The 23,567-nt window shown below is 40.7% G+C and overlaps 1 protein-coding gene across 1 annotated transcript in view; it reads right to left on the bottom strand.

Annotated features, from left to right (window-relative positions):
* Positions 1-3,324: 3,324 nt before the first annotated feature.
* Positions 3,325-23,567, bottom strand: part of MEX3C (mex-3 RNA binding family member C) — a 21,453-nt gene continuing 1,210 nt past the window's right edge. Inside the window, exons 3-4 of the mRNA XM_040264222.1 lie at positions 22,855-23,560; positions 3,325-6,365 (exon numbers count right to left, since the gene is read on the bottom strand). Coding sequence (XP_040120156.1) covers positions 5,140-6,365; positions 22,855-23,560 — 1,932 coding nt within the window. The 3' untranslated portion in view covers positions 3,325-5,139. The remainder of the gene's footprint in view (positions 6,366-22,854; positions 23,561-23,567) is intronic.

Here is a 23,567-nt window from a genome sequence, read left to right as displayed (position 1 = left end):
CTAATTGTTTTGGGGTGCCATGGCCTGTGCCTATAAAAGACGGCAAACTTAACTCATGAATGTGTTCTGACTGCTCCACCAATAAGAATGCTGCTATCTCTCCCACTCTTTGGGCCTCCCTATTCCTGGAGACATAATTTTGGAATTACACCAATTAGTAACACTACAGTGGCCTCTTAAGTGTTCAAGTGAAACGAAGTCACTTGAACTTTAAATAAAAAGCTAGAAATGATGTAGTGCGGAAGGCATGTCAAGAGCAGAGACAGGCTGAAAGCTGGCTCTCTTGTGCTAGTTAAGTTGTGATTCCGAGGGAAAAGTTCTTGAAGGAAAACCAACCAGTCACATTTCTTTAAGTCAAAAAGCCTAATCCAGAGCAAGGCCCTAACTGTCTTTAATTCTCTAAGGGTTAAGAAAGTTACAGAAAAAAACTCTGAAGCTAGCAAAGGTAGGCTCATGGGGTTTAAGGGAAGAATCTGTCTCCATAACATGAAAGTGCAAGGTGAATCAGTAAGTGCTGATATAGAAGCTAAACAGCAAATTTACCCAGAAAATCTAGCTAAGGTAACCAACGTGGGTGGCTATACTAAATAGACTTTCAACGTAAACAGCCCTATATTGGAAGAAGATGCCATCTAGGACTTTCCTAGCTAGAGAAATCAATGCCTGGTCTCAAAAATTTTCAAAGGACAACCTGACTCTCTCAGATACTAATGTAGTTGGTGACTTTTAAGTTGAAACCAACACTCATTTACCCAGAATCATCTACATCTACTCTGCCTGTGCTCTCTAATGGTAGCACATCTATTTACAGCATGGTTTACAGAATATTTTAAGCCCATCACTGAGACTGACAGCTAGGGGGGAAAAAAAGATTCTTTTCAGAATATTACTGCTCATGAAAATGCATCTGGTCAACCAAGAACTCTGATGGAAGCTGTACAATGAGACGAACACAACATTCACTCTGCAGCCCACGCGTCAAGGAGTTTCAAGTCCAATTTTTTTGACAAACGTATTAGGACTATAGCTGCCATGGATAGTGTGTTCTCTGATGGATCTGGGCAAAGTCGACTGAAAACCTAGAAAGAGTTCTTGATGCCATCAAAAACATTCATGATTCATGGGAACAGGTCAACACACCAACATTAAGAAATGGGAAGCAGTTGAATCCAACCCTCATAGATGATTTTGAGGGGTTCAAGATTTTAGTGACGGAACTAACTGCAGATGTGGTAGAAACAGCAAGATGGGTAGAATTAGAAGTTAAGCCTCGAGATGTGACTCAGTTGCTGAAACTTCATGATAAAGACTTTAGTGGAGGAGTTGCTTATGGATGAGCAAATAAAAAGGTCTCTTCAGATGGAACCTACTTCTGGTGAAGATAACGTTAAGGCTGGTGAAATGACGACAACGGATTAAGAACAGGGCTTAAATTTAGTTGATAGGGCAGCATGGGATTTGAGGAGATTGACTCCAAATTTGAAGGGAGTTCTACTGTGGGTAAAATGCTACTCAACAGCCTTACATGCTACAGAGAAACCTTTTGTGAAAGGAAGAGTTAACTGACGTGGCAAACTCTATTAAGAAAATGACACAACCTTCAGCAACCACCACCTTGGTCAGCAGCTATTAACATGGAGGCAAGACCTTCCAGCAAAGAGATAATGACCCACTGAAGGCTCAGGTACTGGTTAGCATTTTTTAGCAATGAAGTATTTTAAAATTAAGGTATGTACACTATTCCTTTGATACAACAGCAATTGCACACTGAACAGACTACAGTCCAGTATAAATAACTTATATGTGGTGGCCTTGAACTGAACTCACAGTATATCAGAGCTATGCCTGTATTATAAATATCACTATCCTGCATTATTTGTACAGAGTTTTGGAACGAGAAAGGGAGAATATTTGAGGGGAGGTTGGTAGCAGATTGAGAACGTGTCTGTTTTTATGCTAACACATCCACTGATAAGAATAATTTGAAGTGTAATAACATTCCTGTTCCTATTTTCTAAACCTAACTCTTCTAGCCTTTCTCACTCTTGCTAAAAACTTATTTTGCAAGGGGATACTTTTGATAAATTCCTTTATAGAAAGAGTCACATATCATTATAACTAAGCTGTTATCTGATCCTCACATTTGCAGCTTTGCATCTAGCCTCTAAGGCCGTGTAAACACATAATGTCAAGTTTTCAACAGGTTTGTCTAATCCTTGATTATCCACACTGCAGATTATCCAGTATGGTGCAAAAATTCTCTGCTAACACTGGTCCACGGGGTTCATGGAGCCCCTCTCCTGGTACTTCCTTAAACAAGAAAATGGATGTAGGCATATGAGGGAAGGCAGGTTCAGACGGAGACCTTGGAAAAGTGTTTATCAATTTTGCTAATATTAATTTCAGACAAAGTTTTGGCTTCCTCTGGCAAGGAAAGCTTTGGAGATTATTTTCAAGGTCCTCTGAAAGATCTTGACCTTATACTATGTGCAAGTTAAAATTCATATTCACCTCTCAGTCTATGCTGGAAGTGTAAAACTACAACATAGTCGAGTAATTTGACTTTCATACTTCTGGAGGCTAATCCTAAAATGAGTGAAATAATTCCACAGGGCAATGATCCTGCCCATCACCAAATCTATACATTCCAGAGTTATCTAGCACAGCCTGAGAATTTGTCCAAAACTTACGATTGAAAGATTTCCTATGGCTGTGTAATACCTCTAAGTACTAAGGACAGAATTTTGGTTTCAGTAAAACAATCCAGAAGTCTCTTTATTCTTGCTTTTTACCAAAAAGCAACAATTTATTCTCGTCAGCAAAGTAATTTTCATTAATGGAGCAATATTTTTTTTTTTTTTTATCAACCACAAAGTCTTTAAGAAGGTACTTCAGAATTAAAAGTTAAAAACTCGTACCTTCATACTAGAAAAAATTAGTTTTATAGTTTTGGTGATAAAAGGACAATCTGTAACAAAGGATAAAAACTAAGTCTAAGTTGAGTTCAGGATGTTAGTTAACATTAATATGTATAAATCACTATTTTATTCATATTAGATTAACAGTGATTATGTGGTCAACTACATAAACATGCAACTATGTAATCTAAAACTGGCCAAATCTCTAGATTTATTATAACGTGACACTTATTTAAAGAAAGAAGCTACATCCGGATAGGAGCATAAGCAACACATTGCACACCTAGAACACGGATCACTGGCTAGGGAGAGGGGAAACTCTTGTTAACGGACGTTTTCAATTCTGGCAAGGAGCAGTCTTCCAGTGTAAACTAATGAATACATGAAAAACACCAAGGAGAATACATTCAAGTTAATGGAAACAAGTCTTTATTAAGTAACTTTTAATATCAGAAAAATAAAACTCTTATAATTCTCTTTACAGCAAATATATAATATCAGTGCTTTGGCCATCTTAAGTTAAAGGCCCTTTATCATAAAATATATGGTTTTAAACTTTACTCAAATTGAATTTATAATCCCTATGACTTCCCTACATATACATAACAAAAGAGTGTAGTAAAATTAGCAAATACTAAACTATATTGATAATTTATCATTCTTAGTTTGTGGTTTTTAGAAACAGTACACGCACCTAATATATGTCGATTCCTTGGCTTATTAGTTGCAGTGTACAATGCAACAAAATACAAAATACATGCTTGGTGAACATTCGTTTGTTATCTACAAGACGGCAGCTAAAGATTAGGTTTCAATACTGACATTTAACTATTCTACAAGCAATTAGCATTACATCATAATATGCCATCAAGGCAATTTTTTATACTGAAAAAATCAAAATAAAAACCGTTATTTGTAAACTTTTATACGAAATGTAACTCTTCAAGTGGAAATAAAAAATAAAATTTGTCTATTTACTATTCAATACACATAGGATTTCAATTTTTGTTATACTGAGAAAAAAAGCTCTTTTTTGTTGGGAAAATAACGCTTCAAAAAATAATTAGTAGAAAAACCCACCAGTATAATGTTTTATCCGTTCAATGCCAGCAGATTTGGGAACATACTGAGGATGAAAAGTCACAGACATCCACAGGTGAAATGTAAAAAGTGTATCTTAAAGAAATCTTTCCTTGTGATTGGAAACAAGTTTTGAAATGAAGTAAACTGATTGGAGGTCGTCACAGCTGCTTCTGTAAATATGCTAAGGGCACTGTTACCCCTCTCTCCCTCCCCCTCCCCTAAATTACTAAAAAATAAAAATACATTTATAATGTGCAAGACAAATATGGATTGAACATAAAATGTTTCACATTTTGATCTATAGTCTAAAAATTAATCAATAGCTTGATCAGACTAATGAATGGAATGTTCGTATCCTCAATTATTAGCCAATGCAGGTGCACCCCAAAGCCTTTCCTGGAATGGAAAAACCCAGGTGGCCATTTCCACATTCACCAAGGGAGGCAATGGGTAGGAATTCACGATCGATACAACTGCATTCCTGCTCCACTGATCAGACCAGCCGGGAGCACTCTGGGCGAGATGAAGGTCAATGTAGCAGTTTTTGTCCCAAATTATAACCGGTGATCGAGTAAACTGCCATCAGCCCTATTATTACCAATAAGTAACCACAATGCATTAAAAAGTTACTTGCAATCCTGCAGAATTAGGCATAAGTTGTTGTAAAATAAAAAACAAACGGACCTGTTTTGTCAAAACTGGCAGTGTAAAGAAGGCAGCCCTGGAAGTGTCTGAGTCATCTGTAATGCCGTGTACCCTCCATAAACTCTTAATGTGGTTAGGCTTTGGGACCCATCATTTGGAAATCTTAGACGTATACACTTTTCTCATAGGTTTACACAACCTATGATTATCTTCACTCAGCCGAGTTGAACGTCAGCTTTAGCAATTCTTACACAAGCTATGTCTCTGGGTCTACAGGATAAGATTAATAATTCAAACCAAACTAAGACAAGAGACCACTTAGGTTTAGTGTTACCATAGCAGCCTTTTATAAGTTTACTAACAACTTTAGCCTAATCCCAATAAAGCCTGATAACAGTCATAAGAATTCATTAGGAAGTTTACTGGGGGTACCATTATACCCATGCCTTTACGAGTCCATATAGAGATATAGTATTTATGTATATATATATAGTTAAGAGTGAATTTGGATTGCCTGAGTAACAGCTGTCTGGCAAACTGGACATGATGGCGTTCTCTTTTCACAGATCTTGTTGGCACATTCCATGCAGAAGAGGTTGTGGCCACATGGAACTAGGGCAGCAATAACTTCATTCTCAAAGCAAATCACACAGTCGTGCTTCCGTCTTGATTCTGGAGGTGAGCTAGAGGTGGAACCACCGTTGGAAGAGGAGTAACTATTGGTACCATTAGAAAAAGCAGGGATGTATATTGGAAGGCCAGCATGGTTGCCTGTACTAGGTGGGTCGCTCCTAACCCTCCGAGCAAGTGGGTGTTCGATGCTCTCAGGAAAGGTAGGAGACAGACGAGGAGTAGATGGCTGACTTCCTCTACGCTGAGTCTTCATGTTACCAGGAGGATCACTCCCAAAGCCAGAGAGTGGGTTAACTGGTTCAAACGGAGTCCAGATAGTTTGAGCGGATGTTGGTAGAGAGTCAAAGGCAGGAGAATCAACCGCAAGGTCTTCTGAGCCTACAGAAGGTAGTGTATCTCCAAACCAAAAGTTTCCTGTGCTAAATGGGCTTGTTGGACTAAAGTCAGCCAGCCTATTGCTTCCAAAGTAGGAATCTGTGGAACCACTTCCCAGGGAACTGGAACTATCATTTCGATAATTGGAGATCATTCTGGCGCGGCTAGGAGGAACGGGATTGGAGGAGAGCCACGCAGAGCCCAGAGTGCCACCTTCAAAGCTGACGTCGGTACCGTTGTAATGGAAGTCATTCTCTTCGTTGAGCTCAATGTAGTTTCCCGTGCGCATGGCAATATGCATCTCGATCTCTTCTCGGGCTCGGTCAACATTCTCGGGCATCCCTGTCACTTCGAAGACGGGCTCCTTGTCCCTGCTCGGAGTCACTATGTACGTGTGGGTCTGCTGCTGGATTCTTTTGATGGTGGCTCCCTTGGGTCCAACCACCAGCCCTACGACGCGGTAGGGCACTCGGACTTGAACGGTGGTCTGACCCGGCAGATTAGGGCTGCAGGACAGCCCTCCCAGGGCAGGGCCATTTTTATTTCGAGATGCACGAATCATGGAGAAGTGCTCTGCAGCTGACAGGATTTCTCGTTTGGCCATGGCAACATCTTCTTTCCGTCCAGTGACAACAAAAATGGGCTCTTCACCACGAACCGGTGTTTTGATATACGTGTTCGTCTTGGCTCTCAGCGCTTTAATTTTACAACCTGTTAGAAAGAAAATATTTGTTAAGTATCAACATCTACTTCAACAATATTGATAAAGACAAATTACAGAAAGCTCCTTTCAAGATAACAGTCTGGTTTTGGGCAGTTTTCCTGTCCCTCTTTAAGTTTGAGAGTATTTCTTTATCACAAAAACTTACCACTAAATGCTGATAAAGCTTCCCTAGTTGCACTATGACTCCTGGATCCTGAGGGGTACTTTCCTGGTGATCTCTCATTCTCAGCAAAGAGGTGACGCCTCCACTGAAGGCCTTTAACTCAGAGGACAGGCTTATAGTTTTCTTCCTCTTGTTATTAGTCATTGCAAATGATGCATGAAATAGGCCATCTACACTATGAGTGGATTTGACTTTCAGAACAGTAATAGTTTACTACCTTGCAGGGTGCTGGTGGCAAAGAAAAAATATTAATGTACAATGTGAGACGATATCTATCATCTTATTTAATCTACATAACAACCCTAAGGACGAGACTGTTACTCTCCTTTTATTGCTAAGGAAAATAAAGCGCAGAAATATTGTGTAACATGCCTGAGTTCACACAGCAAGTAAGAGGCAAAGCCAGGGTTAAACCTAGTCTGACTTCATAGTCTATAGTCTTTTTTATTGGTCCTAGAACCTCAAATTCCACAGAACTATACTGCATGATAAAAGTTCTCCAACTGACTTCCACTTAACTGTCTTGTCATTTTACCTCAACATCATTCTCTCCTCTGTAAAACTCAACTGATGACAATAGCAAAGTGCTCAAAGTTAGCACATCATCTCATTTCTGTTCCATCAGTTGGATTTCAGGCTTAACTAAGAATCAGTTGTCTTTATCCCTATCTGTTTATGCTAACTGAACTCATGCATTAACTAAATTAATAATTACATAAAGCAGTGATATATAAATACAAGACATGGAATTTGTATCAAAATTGATTATTTTTAAAAATTTCAATAATGATGAGTACTTAGAGAAAAAGAAAGATGCTGTTGTACTATGGGTGAGACAACTGTAAAATCTTGGGGTAAAAAAACTGACCCAGAGTAATTCTGTGTTCATTGTGAAGTTCCTGCTAAATTCAAAAGAAACATATTGGAAATTGTATGGAGTATGGTCATTGGATGTGGTTTTATTGAAGGACTATAATGGTTGGCAGTCCCATTCTCAAATAAAAGGCTTTGGTTCTAAATCTGAAGTATATTTAAGTTAAATAAATAAAATATCTAAGATACATATGTATAACTACCCAAAGATTACTTTTTGGAGTAATCAGCCATTACCAGTGCCAACTGTGTAACACTGGAGGGTTTTGAACAGTAACTTAAAGATGCCAGATATACGCTAAGGCATAAGACTCTGGGGTTATGCTTTTCAAAGATCTTAATGTGAAGCTTGCCAGAACAGATTTCTTCTCATGATTGTATCATGCTATTCCTAGTTTCTCAAAATAAAGCAGTTAGATGCTACTGGAAAACACACGCCGCAACCTGAGCAGATGGTTTTCTTAAAACATTTTTTTCCTGCCCTCAACAAATCCGTCATGCACAAAAGCTAACTCTCTCTGGACATCATTCCTAACCTGTGTGGCTGCACTAGTGCCCTCGACCCCACCTGAAATAAGTCTCCTTTCCTCCGTTCTCGCCTCACTCCAATCAGCTCTCTACCTCTACTTTAGGTAGATGATGCTTCCTGAAAAGAGCAAAGCACCGATCGAAGGCTCACTTCTTTGAGCAAGGCTTTAATGACTCCCTCTTACCATAAGGATAAAGTCCAGACAGTGCGGCGCACAGAAGCTGGCCCTGTGCCTGGACCTACCTCTCTCTCGCCTTATGCCCTACCCCTCTTTTCCCCTTCCTCACTCCATAAATTCTCTGGTGTGCTTCCACCATATTCATCGCCCATGCTCCTTGCTTCCACGATCAGCCCCTTTGCTACCAGCTCTGCTTAATTCCTGATGGCCCTTCAGATTTTAGTTTATTAGATGCCTTATTCTCCGTGAAGCTTCCGCTCCTTTCCCTGAGTCAGGTTTACTTTAACCTGAAGGTTATATCTGAGAAGACCAGGGGGGTGGGGGTGGGTTGGGTGGTACAGCTTAAAGCAAAACTGCAAGAAATGCACTTAGTGGAGGAGCTGAGAAGGGCAGAGGGACAGGGTGGGCTGGGGGCTAGCAAGAAGTTACTACAGTTAGTCTAAGTTATACTACTGTATAACACAAGTTATTACAGAGTGCCGCTATAAGTTTATATCTACAATGAACTACAAGATTAAATTGACAGTGTGACTTCTGAGTATAGGAAAATCTATTCCTACTCTGCTCCACTACAGAAAGTGACCTGGAAGACCATAAAACTTCCACATCCACTTATCATTCACGCAGGCTGAATCTAGGAAACTCTCTCATGCAGCAGAGGCGGTGTTGCTTGAGGCCGAGAACTACAATCATTTCCATTGGCCAGTGTGTGACTGATGGAGAGACTCTTAGGAGAGTCTGAAGGGGTGGTGAGAACGCCTAATTCTTCCTATTGCACCCTCAGAAGAGTTACCATCATTATTTGGATACATGAGCTTCTTCTCTGCACTATAACCTAACAAGAAGGCAATCTGCTAGAATCACACATTTCTAACAAAGAGGATTCTGGTCATCCTAGAGAAAAACACTTGGCAAACTCTATTAAGGACCAACCGAGAGTTAGCTTGAGGGTCTAGGGTTGGCCCTTCTCAACCCTTACTATAGTGAACATTAGAAAGCTAAATTAAGAAACTTCTCAAAATGCTTCTGAGACAATAAGCAACTGTCGGGTGAACCTTAGTAGAATACTTTGTTTGATACCCAGTAGGTATAATATTGGAGGAGGGCATGGCAATCCACTCCAGTATTCTTGCTTGGAGAATCCCCATGGACAGAGGAGCCTGGCAGGCTACAGTCTATGGGGTTGCAGAGTTGGACACAACTGAGCGACAAATATGCACATGCCTAAATGGGATACTACTGAGTCTATGGTTGTTACTAATGATAATGAATATGTGTTTGATAGTCTCATTAGGAAGACAGAGAAGACAGAATATGGACTACCTCTGAGATAGGGATATAAGATAGCCTACCCTGCCCAAAAGGTCTACTTAGCAAAAACAAGCTAAAAAAAGATTATTTACAATTCACATCACAAATGGCTAATTTCTCTTACATAGGTACCCATATACTTGCCCTTGTATCTCAAAACACCAAAAACCACAGAAAAAAATAGGTAAAATAGCTCATAGAAAAGGAAACATAAATGGCTCTGAACACGAATTGAGGTGTCATTTCCCACCTATAAGACTGTCAAATATCAAAAACAAACAGTGCCAGTAAGAATGGGGGGAAAGCCTCATACTTAGCTGCAGAGTACAAACTGCTTGAGGGCAGTATGCACTATCCATCAAAATCACAACTTCCTGCATCCTTCTGCCCCTGCAATCCCACTCACAGAATCAAGTCTGTAGGAATACTTGCCCAGGCACAAATAACCTCTGTATTCCTGTTTGTATTAGTGGGAAGTTGGTACAGCTATGTAAGGGAATACTTTGCAGTCACAAAACTGGGAGACTAAGGGAAATAGGGTAGGAAGGTGACTTAATTTCCCTGGTACTTTTAAATTCTTACAAATTTTGGAACCATACAAATGCATTATTTATTTTAAGAAATGTTGTTAAATTAGAAAATTTTAAAAATTAGAGATGAAGAAGTGACAGATTTTACTAGATTAAATAAGCACATCAATCAGACTTTTGACTAGTTCTGAGATTTAGGGAAAAAAAATTATGAACAGCAGGGTAAATGATTTCATAACCTCAAAGTTGAATAAAGCATTTTAAGTCTAAGAGGTAGGGACTAACAATTGTTTTCTCATAGCTACAAATAAATATATGGCAAGCTGTATACCAGACTGTGTAGAGATTAAGAACCAGGACAACACTAATGACTTTCATGGTTACCATTTTATTTTGATTTGGAAGTAAATTCCCCCAATAAAGTCTCTAACTTACCTCCCTCCTGAAGGAACCCATTTCCCCTTTCTGTATCACTGTGGCTAGGGCTGTGATTTACCTTAAAACTCTAACTGCAGCCAGAATTCTGGTCTTCTCACTTCCTGGTATAGCAAAAGGTTGGGTCTGGCTTCCCCAGGGTAAAGAGTGTCTCCCACCAGCTGCCTGAGCAGTTAAAAGGGAGAGGGCCTTTGTTGCTGGGAGAGGAATTTAAAGAAAAGGAATTGAAATGGTCTTCAGTGTTTCTCAAACCATGGTTTGCATTAATAGGCTCCAAATGTTTTGATGAAATATGTGGACATTGACTGCAAAATAAAATGTTCTTTTGATGGGGAAGGGGGGGGTGTCACAGAAAAGCTTAAAAGCACTAGACTAGACCTTTAAGGCCGCTTTTTATAATTCCATGAAACATGTGGAATGATATACTTAGAAGAATCAGATACAAAATTACAGTCTGCAATGTAGATATAATTACAGTCCAAATCAATTCACCTTAAAACAGGAAGATGATTCAGATCACAGGGGTGGGCCTAACCTAATCACAAGTTCTTTGGAAGAGCTTTCTCCAGTGGGCTTCAGAAGTTGTCAGATGTGCTCTGGCTTTTTTGGAAGAAAGCAACCTATGCTTGGACCTGCCCGTGGAGGCCTCATGGCAAGGAACTGTAGGTGGCCTCTGGGAGCTGAGAGCTAGGAGGACAATGGAGGCCTCAATCCAGAAATCTTGTTCTGTTCTTTACTTTTATTATCTGCTTTAGTTTTCTAATGCTGCCAATAACAAGTTACCTCACACAGTGCTTTCAATGTCACAAATTTTTTATTTTACACTTCTGACGTGGGTTCTGACATGGATTTCAACAGGGCTAAAATCAAGGTGTTTGCAGGGCTGCGTTCCTCTCTGGAAGCTCCAGGGAAGAGCTTGCTCACTTGGCTTACTGGTAGAATTGAGCTTATCATCACAGGACTGAGCTCCCTGTGTTCTCGCTGTCTGTCTGCTCAAGGCCATTCCCCGCCTCAGGAGGCCACCAACATAGCTTGTGGCCCTGTCTCTCCATCTTCAGAGTCAGAAATGGGGACTCAACCCTTCTTGTACTTCAAATCTCTCCCAATCTCGTTTCTGACCCAGCTGGGAAAGTTCTGTGCTGAAGGATTCATCAACTGGACCCACCCAGCTGATCTCAGATAACCTTTTCACCTCAAAGTCCATACTCTACGTCTACATAGGGTTTTCGGGGATATAGGGTGTAGGCATCTTCAGGGAAAGGGGGTTTATTCTGCCTACCACAACACCAATTTCCTGTTTCTCCAATTATTTCTCCATTCTCCCAGGCCCCTGGCTTTTGAGCAAAGGAAAGTATTGGATTCAGAAAAATCTTAAATCCTAACCCAAGAATAGTGACCCACTGTCCAGAGCAGTAGCGAGATACAAGTACAAGAAAAGTTTGGGGATCACAGGCACTGAAGTAGGGTGAAGGGATAAACCACTGATAAAAATCAAAATAGGTCAAAAAGAAATATATAAGCCAGGGTGATGATGAAGACAGGGTGTTTATGTTGAGAGATGAATGATTTGGTAAGAAATGGACAAGTAAACCTCATCTCCACTTGTCCTGTGGGATGTGACTAAGTGTTCCTAGCTAAACCACTCTTCCTTCGGCCCAGAACATCCACCAGCCTGATGCTTCAACTTACCAATTCAAGTATCAAGTTCCCTATAAAGGTGCAGGTGGCTAATTCCAGGTGATATACAGAAACTACAATAATTTCTGCTCTCCAGGAGCTGACAGTGTAGAAAGGAAACAGTCATGAAAACAATACCGATATAAGGTAACTGCTTTAATGAAAACAGGCATACAAAGCAGTGGGAGCACAGAACAGGACAGGGCTTTACTTCTTACAGAAGGTGAAAGAAGTCTTCAAATGCATTTCAACTTAGGTTTGAAGAAAGTAGTTCTGCCAGGTGGAAAGGAGAGTCAAGAGAACTGGAAATGCCAAAGGAGGAATCAAGAGCCCAAGATGGCAGCCTGGATACCACACCTGGCTCAGTGCTATGGGAGCTTTAAGCAACTGGAGGGCAGAATGCTAGGGGAGCAAGTCAGATGGGGGATGATTTAGTTTAACAAAGGCAGCGGAGTTTAAATTCTATCTGGTAGGTGCAAAGAACTTGTTTTGTTTTTTAAAGAAAGGAACCCCAAATGCTATGTGAAGTGTTGCTGATTTTCGACAGAGGGTTTTTTGTTTTCCAGAAAAAAATTCACTTTATTTTCCACTCATTCATAAATTAGCTACAAATATAAGGTGATTTAAGAAAGCTAAAACTCTTATAAACACACCAAAACTAAGGTCTGTATATTTTCACTATGGGTCATCCTCAGGTATATCTTTCTTCAGAAATTCTCTCCAAGCGGTTTTATTTTAAAAGGGAAATCATTGTACATGTACATACACAAACATACCTGCTTTAATAAAAATGGGGAGGGGAGAGTGAAGTAGTTCTTTTTACCTTCAAGAAAATTAGAATGCTGGGCTTGGTATTAAAAATTACCTCCCCATCTCACCTCCCTGTCCCCATCCTTCTCCTAATTAAGTGGCCATCACCTACCTTCTCCCAGACTTTATCATCCCCTAAACGTGCCTGGTTCCTCCTGTCTCTACTCAGATATTTCCCTAAATAACCTGGAAAATCCTCCTAGCACTGGCCCCTCACCGTTTATCTTCTGAGTAACAAACACAGTCATTTGGAAAAGATGAGACTGTGTGTTGAAGGCTCTATGAACTCAAGAGTAATAAAAATATAGATATGACTATTACTATCACAGCTACAGCTTACTAATACTATTCCAAGGTGTAGTTTAAAGGAAATGTAAGGATCAAAAAACTGATTATCTGCTGGACTGGGCCTAATCTACCACCAGTTTGCTTGTGGTTTTAATGTTAGGTCATTCAACCTCTAGGTCCTTTCCAATGCTTTTATTTTTGACCAAGTCCCTCTTCTCCTGGTACATAGAAAATCACTTATTTCTGAAAGCTATAAAGCACGTGGGACAATCTCACATCTCACGTGGGACATAGAAAATCACTTATTTCTGAAAGCTATAAAGCACGTGGGACAATCTCACATCTCATGTGGGACAAGGCTACACATCTAGCCTTGCTTTCCTCAAGAAAAGTAGGTAGAATAACAGCTGGAAGCACAAGACTTTGAATAGACCATCACTACCTACCTTTGTGAAATCTTAACAGGCCACTAAACCTCTCTCTCTCCTTCTTGGGTGTGTGCTAAGTTGCTTCAGTCATGTCTGATTCTTGGCGATCCTATGTACCATAGCAGGCCAGGCCCCTCTGTCCATGGGATGTCCCAAGCGAGAGTACTGGAGTGGGTTGCCCTGCCCTCCTCCAGGGGATCTTTCTGACCTAAGGATTGAATCTATGTCTCTTAAATGCTTTCCTGCACTGGCAGGCAGGTTTTCTTTACCACCTGCCCTGAAGCCCACCTGAGTGTCACCTGGGAAGCCCAGAAACTATAATGAAAGTTACTTCTCTCACTTGGTTGTTGCAAAGATTAAATGAAATAACGTATTAAAAATACTCATCTCAGTGCCCGTTTTTCAAGTAGGTGCTCAGTAAAGGAGAGCTTTTTAGGCTCTCTAGCCCCTCTCCCCACTCCACCCCCACCAGTTCAAGTATTTTATAAGTATACTAAGCCAACAGGCTTGCCTTTGAAATAATAAATGTGTAGTGCATTTTTCAGTTTTCAAAACTCTCCTATATTTTCATTTAATCATCATAACAGAGTGATGACTAGCTTGATAGCTTTAGGAAGGATGGGAAATAAACTCAAAGAGGTTGGAAAGATCTCCCAGCTGGAAAGCCCGACCTCAAACACAAGTTGTCTCCACACTCCTCTCCCTACTCCATACTATTTTTCTCTAGAAGCATTAGAGAAACACATTATTTTATATGTATATTTCATGATATATTAGAATTAATGAGGGGAGATCATATTCTTTAATGATTGTACATATAAGTAAGACCCTTTCTTCTTGGAATAATCCTGACAGGCTATTCAAAAGCTCCTACAATTTTACAGGGACCCAATTTTTCAGTATTATTAGCTTCAAAGACTGGTGAATATCAGATAAACCCAGTAAGAGAGTGTTTCTTACACACACAACTTAACTCAACATTTAAATAAACTGTTTAGATTAACAATATAATAGATTCTTAAATGTACAATACAGAAATAGCTTTCCTTTCCCTGCTCAAGGGTGCTTCTTGCAGCTCCAGTCAAAAATTGCTGAAATTTTCTGTTAAGAATACGGTTTCACATTAGACATCACTTCATCAACACTTCAAACAGTTTCATTTATGTGACTTTTTAGTTTTGCTTATTGACAGTATTCATACAGACATATAATACCCTAAATCAAGTAGCATCTAGAACAAACAGATCCAAACAACTTTTGGTTGACTGACTCCTCAGGTAAAGGGTTGGAGATAAAGGCAAGAGGGAAGAAAACCTCACAATATGAAAACTATAATGATAAATACTAAAATGGCAAGTCTCTAGTCCAACAGTTCAGTTCAAAAAAATAAATGGCAAGTATCTGCTACATTTCACGTAATTTAACCGAGATTAAGATGACTGAGATTCAGTTCTGCCCTCACTGACCTGTATCCAACTTCAAGCATCAAAAGGATTTGTTGTCTATACGTGTTCATGTACAGATATTGATCTATCATTTGCTTTTCTTATACCACTGGCTGGTGGCGGTATTCAAGTCCTTTATATCCTCGCTGCTTTGTCTGCTTGTTTACCACTTACAGAGTTGAGAGCACTGAAGTCTCTAATTCTATTAGCTTGAGACCCTGGGTAAGTTACTTACGTCTCCACAGACCTGTTTCCTTATCTGTATGGTTGCAATAAGAATGGATCAAATGAGATGACATACTACTTGATACATTTAAATATTATTTTTAAGGAAAAACTCAAATGAGTCAATTTTCTCTAGGAAGTTAAAAACATTAAAAAATCCTTAAATCCTAAAGATAAAACTTATATTTAGATTATGAAAAATATGTTTAAGATATTAATTTTACAAAACTGGGAGGAGATATGTTGAAGTCAATCTAATTGGTAATTTTAAATCTGGTTTACTTTTACATGATTTTAGGAACTCTTCTTGGGCAAAGATAATATAAGGGTTACAAAAGATAATCTAGTCCAATCTCACTTTATTTGTGGAGAAAACTGAAGACAAGAATTGCCCAAAGTTACAAACTAACAACTCCGAAATGCCTCAATTCCCTAAACCCGCCACTTTCTCAACCTGCCTTCTTTTCCCAGTTGATTCTTACAAGTGGAGAATTCCCAAAATATATGAGGTATTTTTAAAAACAGAGGTTAAACTAAATTTAAAATCCCCCCAGCTCCTTTTTCACTTAATTTAGACAAGAGGATCCACATACGCAACAAAAAAAGGGCTCCCATTTGGCCTTTCATTAAACCTGTGACACCTAGAAGTGGGTGTCAATTAGAGATGAGAGATAGAACAATTTTCCTAACTGGGGACTTAAAAATTATGTTCATGTCCATTAGAGGATGTTAATAGAAACTCAGAATTACTTCTGTTTGGGAACTATATAATGGAATCAGATTCATGTGTAAATGATTCTCTTTCAGACTATAGACTGGATGGAACAAGTTTTCCCCCCAAGAGGAAACTGAGACTCAGTGAGCTTAAGTGACCTGTCCATGGTCACAGGCAACAAATGGTAAAACCATGTCTCTAAACAAGTTTAACTCCAAGTTCAATGTCCTTACTGCAGGTACTGGTGGAAAGGTAGAAGATAAGCCAAAGGCGAGGGGACAGTGGTATAGAAAGGAGCTCAGCCGAAAGGGCAAACATTTTACACTGGTAAGCTTCTAGAAGTTTGCAACCAGTCCCTCTCCACTCTTCTCTAACTGTGTTTAAGATGAAGCTTCATGCTTATCTTCAACTATATCTGCAGTTCATTAAATAATTTTCTTTATTATTTTAAGGCCTAGTCTTATTTTATTGCATGATACCACTTTACTTATGGTCAAACCAGGCTTCCCCGCATACAATGAACTGCAGTTTCTGCTTATTGGACAAAGGCAACAAGCCATGCCCACATGAATTGTTCTTAAATCCTGAACCCTGGCATGAAAGAGGCGGTACAACTATGCAGTGTAACTTAGAATTCTTAGAATCAATCACTGAAATAAAGACTCAAAAGGATTCAAAATAACACTGCGCTGTACATATTCAATTTAGTATAGTTTGGCTTGGTATTACTAACGTTAGAAAATAATTTAAAAAGCTTAAATATTGTATGTAATCACTATAAATGTCTATAGGGTACCTAATGGTAGTATGGGGAGAAGAGTTAAAGACTAAACATGCATCATGGTATATAAGCCATTTGGGAAGGATTAAGATGCAGTTTGATAAACATATCATTTTAGAATCACCTGAAGATCAATGAGATTTTAAAATAGATTATTCATAATCTCTTTGGAGTTTCCTAAAGGAGTTTGTGTGTTTTTTTTTTTTTTTGACCACAGCATGTGGGTTGTGGGATCAGATGAGCCCTCTGTAGTGGAAGCCCAGAGTCTTAACCAGTGGACTGTCAGGGAAGTTCCTCAAGGAGTTTTAAATTGCAAACACACTTTCCTATTTAGTATCTTATGAACATTTTTGAGTTGAAATTACAAATGCTACTAAGGCATAAATTACACTAAAAAAATTCAGCCACAATCCCATAGACTTAATACTGTGATAGTCATCATGGCTGTTCATGAACATTCTGGCTCTCTCCTGTGGGCACATGATTGTAATGCAATTTCTCACCCACTTGAAGTTAGGAGTGGTCAGATAACTTGTTCTGATTAATGAAACATGAGTGGATGTGATCACCACGCTACTTCAGGTCTAACATTTAAAGACTAGTGTGTGCTACGCCACCGTCTCATCCTTCAGGCAAAGAGAGGAAGACCAGCCACACTTGAAATGGTGGCTGCTTTGTTGGTCTAAGACCTTGAATGACCAAAATGAGCAGAGCCCCTGTGAAAAAGAAATAAATCACCGGTCATTTTAATACTGAGATGTTGGGGTTCTTTGTTATTACAGCATCATTTATGTCTATCTGGATAGAAGTGCCATGTGTCTAACAGGCATTTAGATATCAGTTCCTTTCAGTTCTGTCACATTAGAAGGATACAGTAATGTGTGAAACTGTCTGCTAAAGCAGAGAAAAGGTGAACGAGACGAACAATTAATTTCAGATTTAACTTAACAAGAGTAGTATGTGCTTATCATTTAGTTTCATATATGTCAGTTTATTTGTGTACAATTCACAGTCCCTAGAGGTACTGTAGACACGCCTATACCCAGCTGAAGAAGAGGAATCTGAATCCTAGGGAATGATTTGTCCAAGGCCACAAAGTGACTTACTGGCACAGAGTAATCAGAATTTAGGAAGTTTAACTTCTGATTGCTATCTCTTTCCAACATATCACAGCTGAGCAAGGACTGCTAAGGGCAATTTGGGACAGCTTTCAACACATATTTTTATAGTAAAACATATATTCTAAAATAATTTTTGTCTTCAGTTTAAGACACAAGCAACAAATTCTTCCATCTGTGCAAATATTAAATTAATTCAAAACCAGACCCACAAACTATTAAGCACGATCTTATAACTAAATTCCACCTTTCTTTGAAAATGTAAGATGTAAGAACTATCTAGAATTCCAACCCATAGACATTGCTGGAAATATTCCTTGAGGAAATCTCTACAGGTCTCAAATACCTGACTCCCTGCATCAGTTTTAGGTCACTGGCATTTCTACCAGGGGGCAGAAAACACACCCTTGAATTACCACTTTATTTTCCATTTCCTCCTTAGTGAATCAAAATAGTTCATTAGCTGAATAAGGCAGGAAGAAAAGGCAGTGGATTCCCCACCCATCTGCAAAACAATTAAGGTTCCCTATAATTTGGATCTTAAAGTCTAAAAAAATGACAATGTTTAATTTTTAAAGCTAGCATGTATATACATACAAATTAACTTTCTGAATTATAAATGATAGCGAATTTCTAGTTAGACACAATAGAAGTAGAATGTTAGAACGATGCTTGTGCCTTCTGGACACCAAAATTTTATTAGTTAAATTAATTCGGACAGTGATGATATTTTAAGCTATGCATATTAGAAACACAGCATCCTAAATCACGTTTAGGACTGAAATTGACCCAAAATATTCTTCCTGAGCAAGATGCTTACTGAGGCAGCAATGCAGAATTGAGAACTTTATCCCCATTATCAAACAATTGGTCTAACCCCAAGTTCCACTACCTGAGCAAGGTATCTATTAGCCCCTCAGTTTCTATGTCTGTAAAATGGGGATAACCACCTACCAGAGTTAAATGGCAGGTAATACAGTACCTGGAAGAGTGAATGCCAACAACCCTCCCCTCAAAAGAAAGACACTGTGCTTTAGTATTATTCGGAAACTATTTCTCCTCATGAAATAGATATTTCTTCTTAAACAGGGAATTTATGTACAATACCAAACTTTCTCTTTTTAGAACCTGAAAACTTGTTCCACTGTAGGAAACTGGGGAAAATTTTCCCAAGGATGTATTTACGACAACCTAAAACAACGTGTCATATTGTCTGTTTTAAAAAGTGGCAATATACACAATCACTGGGGATCAGTGGAAACAGAGTAGCTCAATTAAGAAAAAAAATTTATAAGGTCTAGCTCAGTAATAGCCAAAACAGGGTACAAGAAAAGTCATTGGAGTGCAGGAAAAAAAATCAAAACACTCCAATTTCCATCTTTAATTCATCCTTTTAAACTGTTTACATGTTTAAAAAATGTATAGTATATCAGCATATGTATTATTCACATATTGAGATTATTAGCTTAAATATTTTTTGACAGAGTGTACAACAACAACAAAAAAGAGGCTTCCGCAATGGTTCAGCAATAAAGAATCTGCCTGCAAGGAAACGTGGGTTCCATCCCTGGGTCAGGAAGATCCTCTGGTATAGGGAATGGCAACCTACTCCAGTATTCTTGCCTGAAAAATACCATGGACAGGTGCGCCCGCGCACACACAGACACACGCAGAGCCAGAAATAGCTTTTCTCAACTAGGTTAGAGAACACACATATACCATCAAGGATATCACTCATGAAAATAGTTAAAGCTGTACATTAATCTTAAATTGTACTATAAAACCTTTACAAGTCTTTAAAACAACTGAACTTATGACATTCAATATTTATTTATACCTTTGTTAAATAGGGTTGTACTTTAATTCATTTTTCAGTCCAACTGCTTCTCAATGACTATACAAACTGGAGCAAAGTCCACTGATTTAAATTAAACGTCCTGTTAACCACTGTGCTGTATCTCGCAGGTCCTACATTTTTTAAAAGTTAGGTCTTAAATCTGTTGTCAGGTTTACTTTTGATGTCTACATTCCAGAGCTTCTTCGATTATCAACAAGCCTCTTTAGTTCCTGGCTTTATTTTCCAGTACTGTTGGTTTCAAAATGAGATGCAAACTTAAAAAGGGGGACCAATTTAACATTTGCAAATTACCATATGCTGCTGGGGAGTATAAATATGAGGTCAACACTGCCAACTTTCATGGCTATCAAAAGCAGTGGTTTGTTTTTCTGAAAGACACTGGAACTAGAGGCCATCTACCTGAGTTGGTGTCTATATGACTCAGAATTCCATTTGTCCTACTCTCTGCTTCAGAGCTGAAGTCACAGATGTCTCCATCTGTGACATAATTATTTCCAAAACCAATTTAGAGATGTCAAACAGAAAATTATGACTTCAGGTAATGAATAAAAATGGCAGGAAGGGATAATTCTTAAGGAAGAAAATTTTGTTCCAAAGCAAGAAGTAAATTAAATGATTTGCCCTGTTTATTGGCTTAGAGAAAGCGGAAATTATCACACTGTAAAAGGATGCAAACATTAGAAGTTGCCTGGTTCTCCGTGCAAGTGGGAAAATAACTTTACAGGTTTTATAATGGTGCTGCTGAGGGTGGGGGTGGCAAAGGGGTCGGTTCGGAACAGGAAAAGGGTAAAACTTTTTGCTCTTAACATAAGATAATCTTGAGAATGATGACATCCTTTTAACAGTACTGTCAACTCTGGGAAAATATTAAGTGCAAAAGAAACAGTCAGCAACTTGTCTCTATGTCCTAAGACATAAATAGATTCACATTTCCTTATTAACTAATAAGCTCTGCCCTAAGAGGAAAAACTAAAGACTTTATTTCATTGCTATAATTTGGTACAAGATAAAAACCTGGAATTCAGTTTACTTTTAAATAACAGAGTGGTAAAAAGGTAACAGTCTGCCTAATGAAGGGCCATTTTACCATGCTTTATAGGGTATAATACAGAAGACAAAAATTCGTATTAAACTAAACAAAAGCTATCAGTATCTCATCCCTTAGTAAAACTGGCCTCTAAGTTCTTTTCCTTTGTTATCCTGACCTGTCACCATAAGCAAACTGAAGCAACTTGTGCTGAGGAAATACCAGCCTAGAAGCGCCTGAACACACCTTGCCATCGCCTTTTCCCCATTCTGCGAAGTATCAGACTCCAAGTATCAAAACAAACAGTCCCCCTCACAACTTTCCAACCGTACCTAGAGATTATTTCTCCACCTCTCCTCACTGTGTCCCTCAGTCTTTCTTCCACCTTCCATTTGTTAAACTCCTATCCATTCTCCAAGGCCCCCCAGAGCTGATACATGTACAACTTTGTCACACACTATAGTTAATGACATTAATTACAGATTCGATTAGTGCCACTCTGTTGTTTATATTAGACTGTTGGCTTCTTAAGGGCAGCAAGTTAGTTGGAACTAACCTCACATTCCCAACTGCCATAAACTCAAATGCCTGGCAGAATGTAAGCTTGATACATAGCAATTCCCGGATGCTGTTAATGGAATAACCAACTCATTCTGGATCTATAATTTGAGATGTTATAATTTTATCCTATGTGAGGTGAAACAGTTATCTCCTGACTAGCATCTTCAGTACTGGAAAAACTAAACAAAAGCAAACCAAACAAACAAAAAAGGCAGGCAAAATTTATTCACCAAACTATGGGAAGAAACTCTTAAGGGAATGGCATCAGCTTTGAACACTGTCTTTAAATACCAGGCAGTCTGAAATAGGCTCCTCCATCCAGATTTCAGATGGAGGGATTTTTCATATTAAAATCCTAGAGGTAAGAAATGAGCCAACTCTGATATTTGAAACCACCATTTCGACAGACCTTATTTATGTGTACTTTAGACCACTTGGGAAAGATGAGATCATTTAAGCAGCAGCGCCATCATTTCTTTTTATTTGACCCCAACAATGCTCTCAACCTAACAGTAGAGAGACAAGCATCAACCAGGTTCAATCATATTGTAATAAGTCAGCTGCAGAGAATATTCACTCCTTTAATAAGGGGGGGAGGGAAGCTACACTAAAGAGCATAGGACCTTCCCTAAAAATGTCGGATAGAGAGGTACTCTGGGCATCCCCTTCCCCCACCTTCACAAATCTACTGGAATCTGAGACATAGGTCCTTTGTCTGAACAATGTGGGAGGAGTCTGTCTGCAGTACTGGTGGGCTGGCAAGTGAGGAGAATCTACTAAAAACTGTATAAACGTAGAAAGTTCCTTAACTCAATTACTTTACTGTCCAATTTTCCTTCATCGTGTACCCTAAAGCGTTCTAAAAGGTAGCCACACTGTCTTTTCGAGAGTTAAAATGTATCGGAATACCGTAAGATCGATCAACAGAGTTAGCTAAGAAGCTAAGTTTCTGAACAGGGAAGGGGTTGGGGGGGGGCGGTGGCGGTAAGAACGACCACTTGAACATCCCCTCTTCCCTCGAGAATGAGCTTCGCCCCCCGCAAGCCTCCATTTCTGTCAATTTCTTCTTCCCAGAAAGCCGTCGTAAGGCAGGCTGAGAGCTTTTTACAAAGACAGTAGTCGGCTGCGCAAACTTGCGATCTCGAAGCTTTTCGTGCACGACACCGAATCCACAACCGACCCGACCTTTTACCACCTCAGGTTGTTTCTGGTGCCACGCCAGCCGGGGTGTTCCAGGAATACAGCCCGAGTCAAGGGGACACCGCCGGGCTGGGTGGCTCGAGAAACTTATCGCCTTGTATCGTGCAGGAGGAGAGGGACACTGTTGCGGGGGGGGGGGGTTCGCAAGGTGACCCATCTTCTCGTCTGGCAGCCCCTCGGGTTCCTCCCACACCCCTTCCCGGTGGACCTAGGGGCCTCGCCAGGTTCGCCTTTCCAGCCCCAAGCTCCTTTCTTTCGTCTCCCCACCCACGCCCGGGGCCCAGCCCGGCTGGACAACCCCCCCAACCCCCCACTCGCACTCACCCTGGCGACCGACAATCTCGGCGACATGCTCGGAGCTGGGCACCGGGACGCACTCGGTGGTGTTAACGCTCTTCCTCCGGAGCAGGGCCGCCTGCTCCCCGTTCAGGGCGGCCGCCGCCGCCGCCGCCGCCCCGCAGCCGCCGGGGCCGTAGGCGTGGGACAGCATCGCCGCCATCATGCCCTGGGCATCGTCCCCTCCGTAGAGCACCCCCGCCGCCGCCGCCGCCGCCTCCCGGGCATCGAAGCCGGCAGCGGGCAGCAGCACCGACCCCAGGGACCCGCCCGGGATCGGCTGGGTCTGAGAGGCGGCGGCCGCGGGCGGCGACAGCAACAGCAGGGACGGCCGGCCCTCCTCCTCTGCCTCCTCCAGCTCCTCCTCCTCCAGCAGGTCTCCGTCCAGCTCCGCGTCCTCCCCCTCCTCCTCCTCGTCGTCGTCGTCCTCCTCCTCCAGCTCCAGCTCGGCCGCCTCCGAGACCCCGGGTCGGCCGGGCGGCGCCCGCTCCTCGGGTGATGGCCCCGCCGCCCGCCGGGCCGGGCCCTGCGCCGCAGCGGCCCGGATCGCCGGGGCGCCGGGTTCCGCCGGGCTGGGGTCGTCGAGGCCCAGCGCGGCCAGGCGTTCCCTCAGCAGGAGCCCGTCCCCCTCGGGCTCCGAGCACCCCGCGGGGGGCGGCGGCGGCGGAGGCAGCGGCGGCGGCGGCGGGGGCGGCTGCGGC

Source organism: Oryx dammah, unplaced genomic scaffold (assembly GCF_014754425.2).
Source record: "Oryx dammah isolate SB20612 unplaced genomic scaffold, SCBI_Odam_1.1 HiC_scaffold_22, whole genome shotgun sequence".
NCBI classification, from domain to species: Eukaryota; Metazoa; Chordata; class Mammalia; order Artiodactyla; family Bovidae; genus Oryx; species Oryx dammah.
The sequence above is the reverse complement of the archived record's forward strand: the minus strand, read 5'-3'. Positions and strand labels throughout refer to the sequence as shown.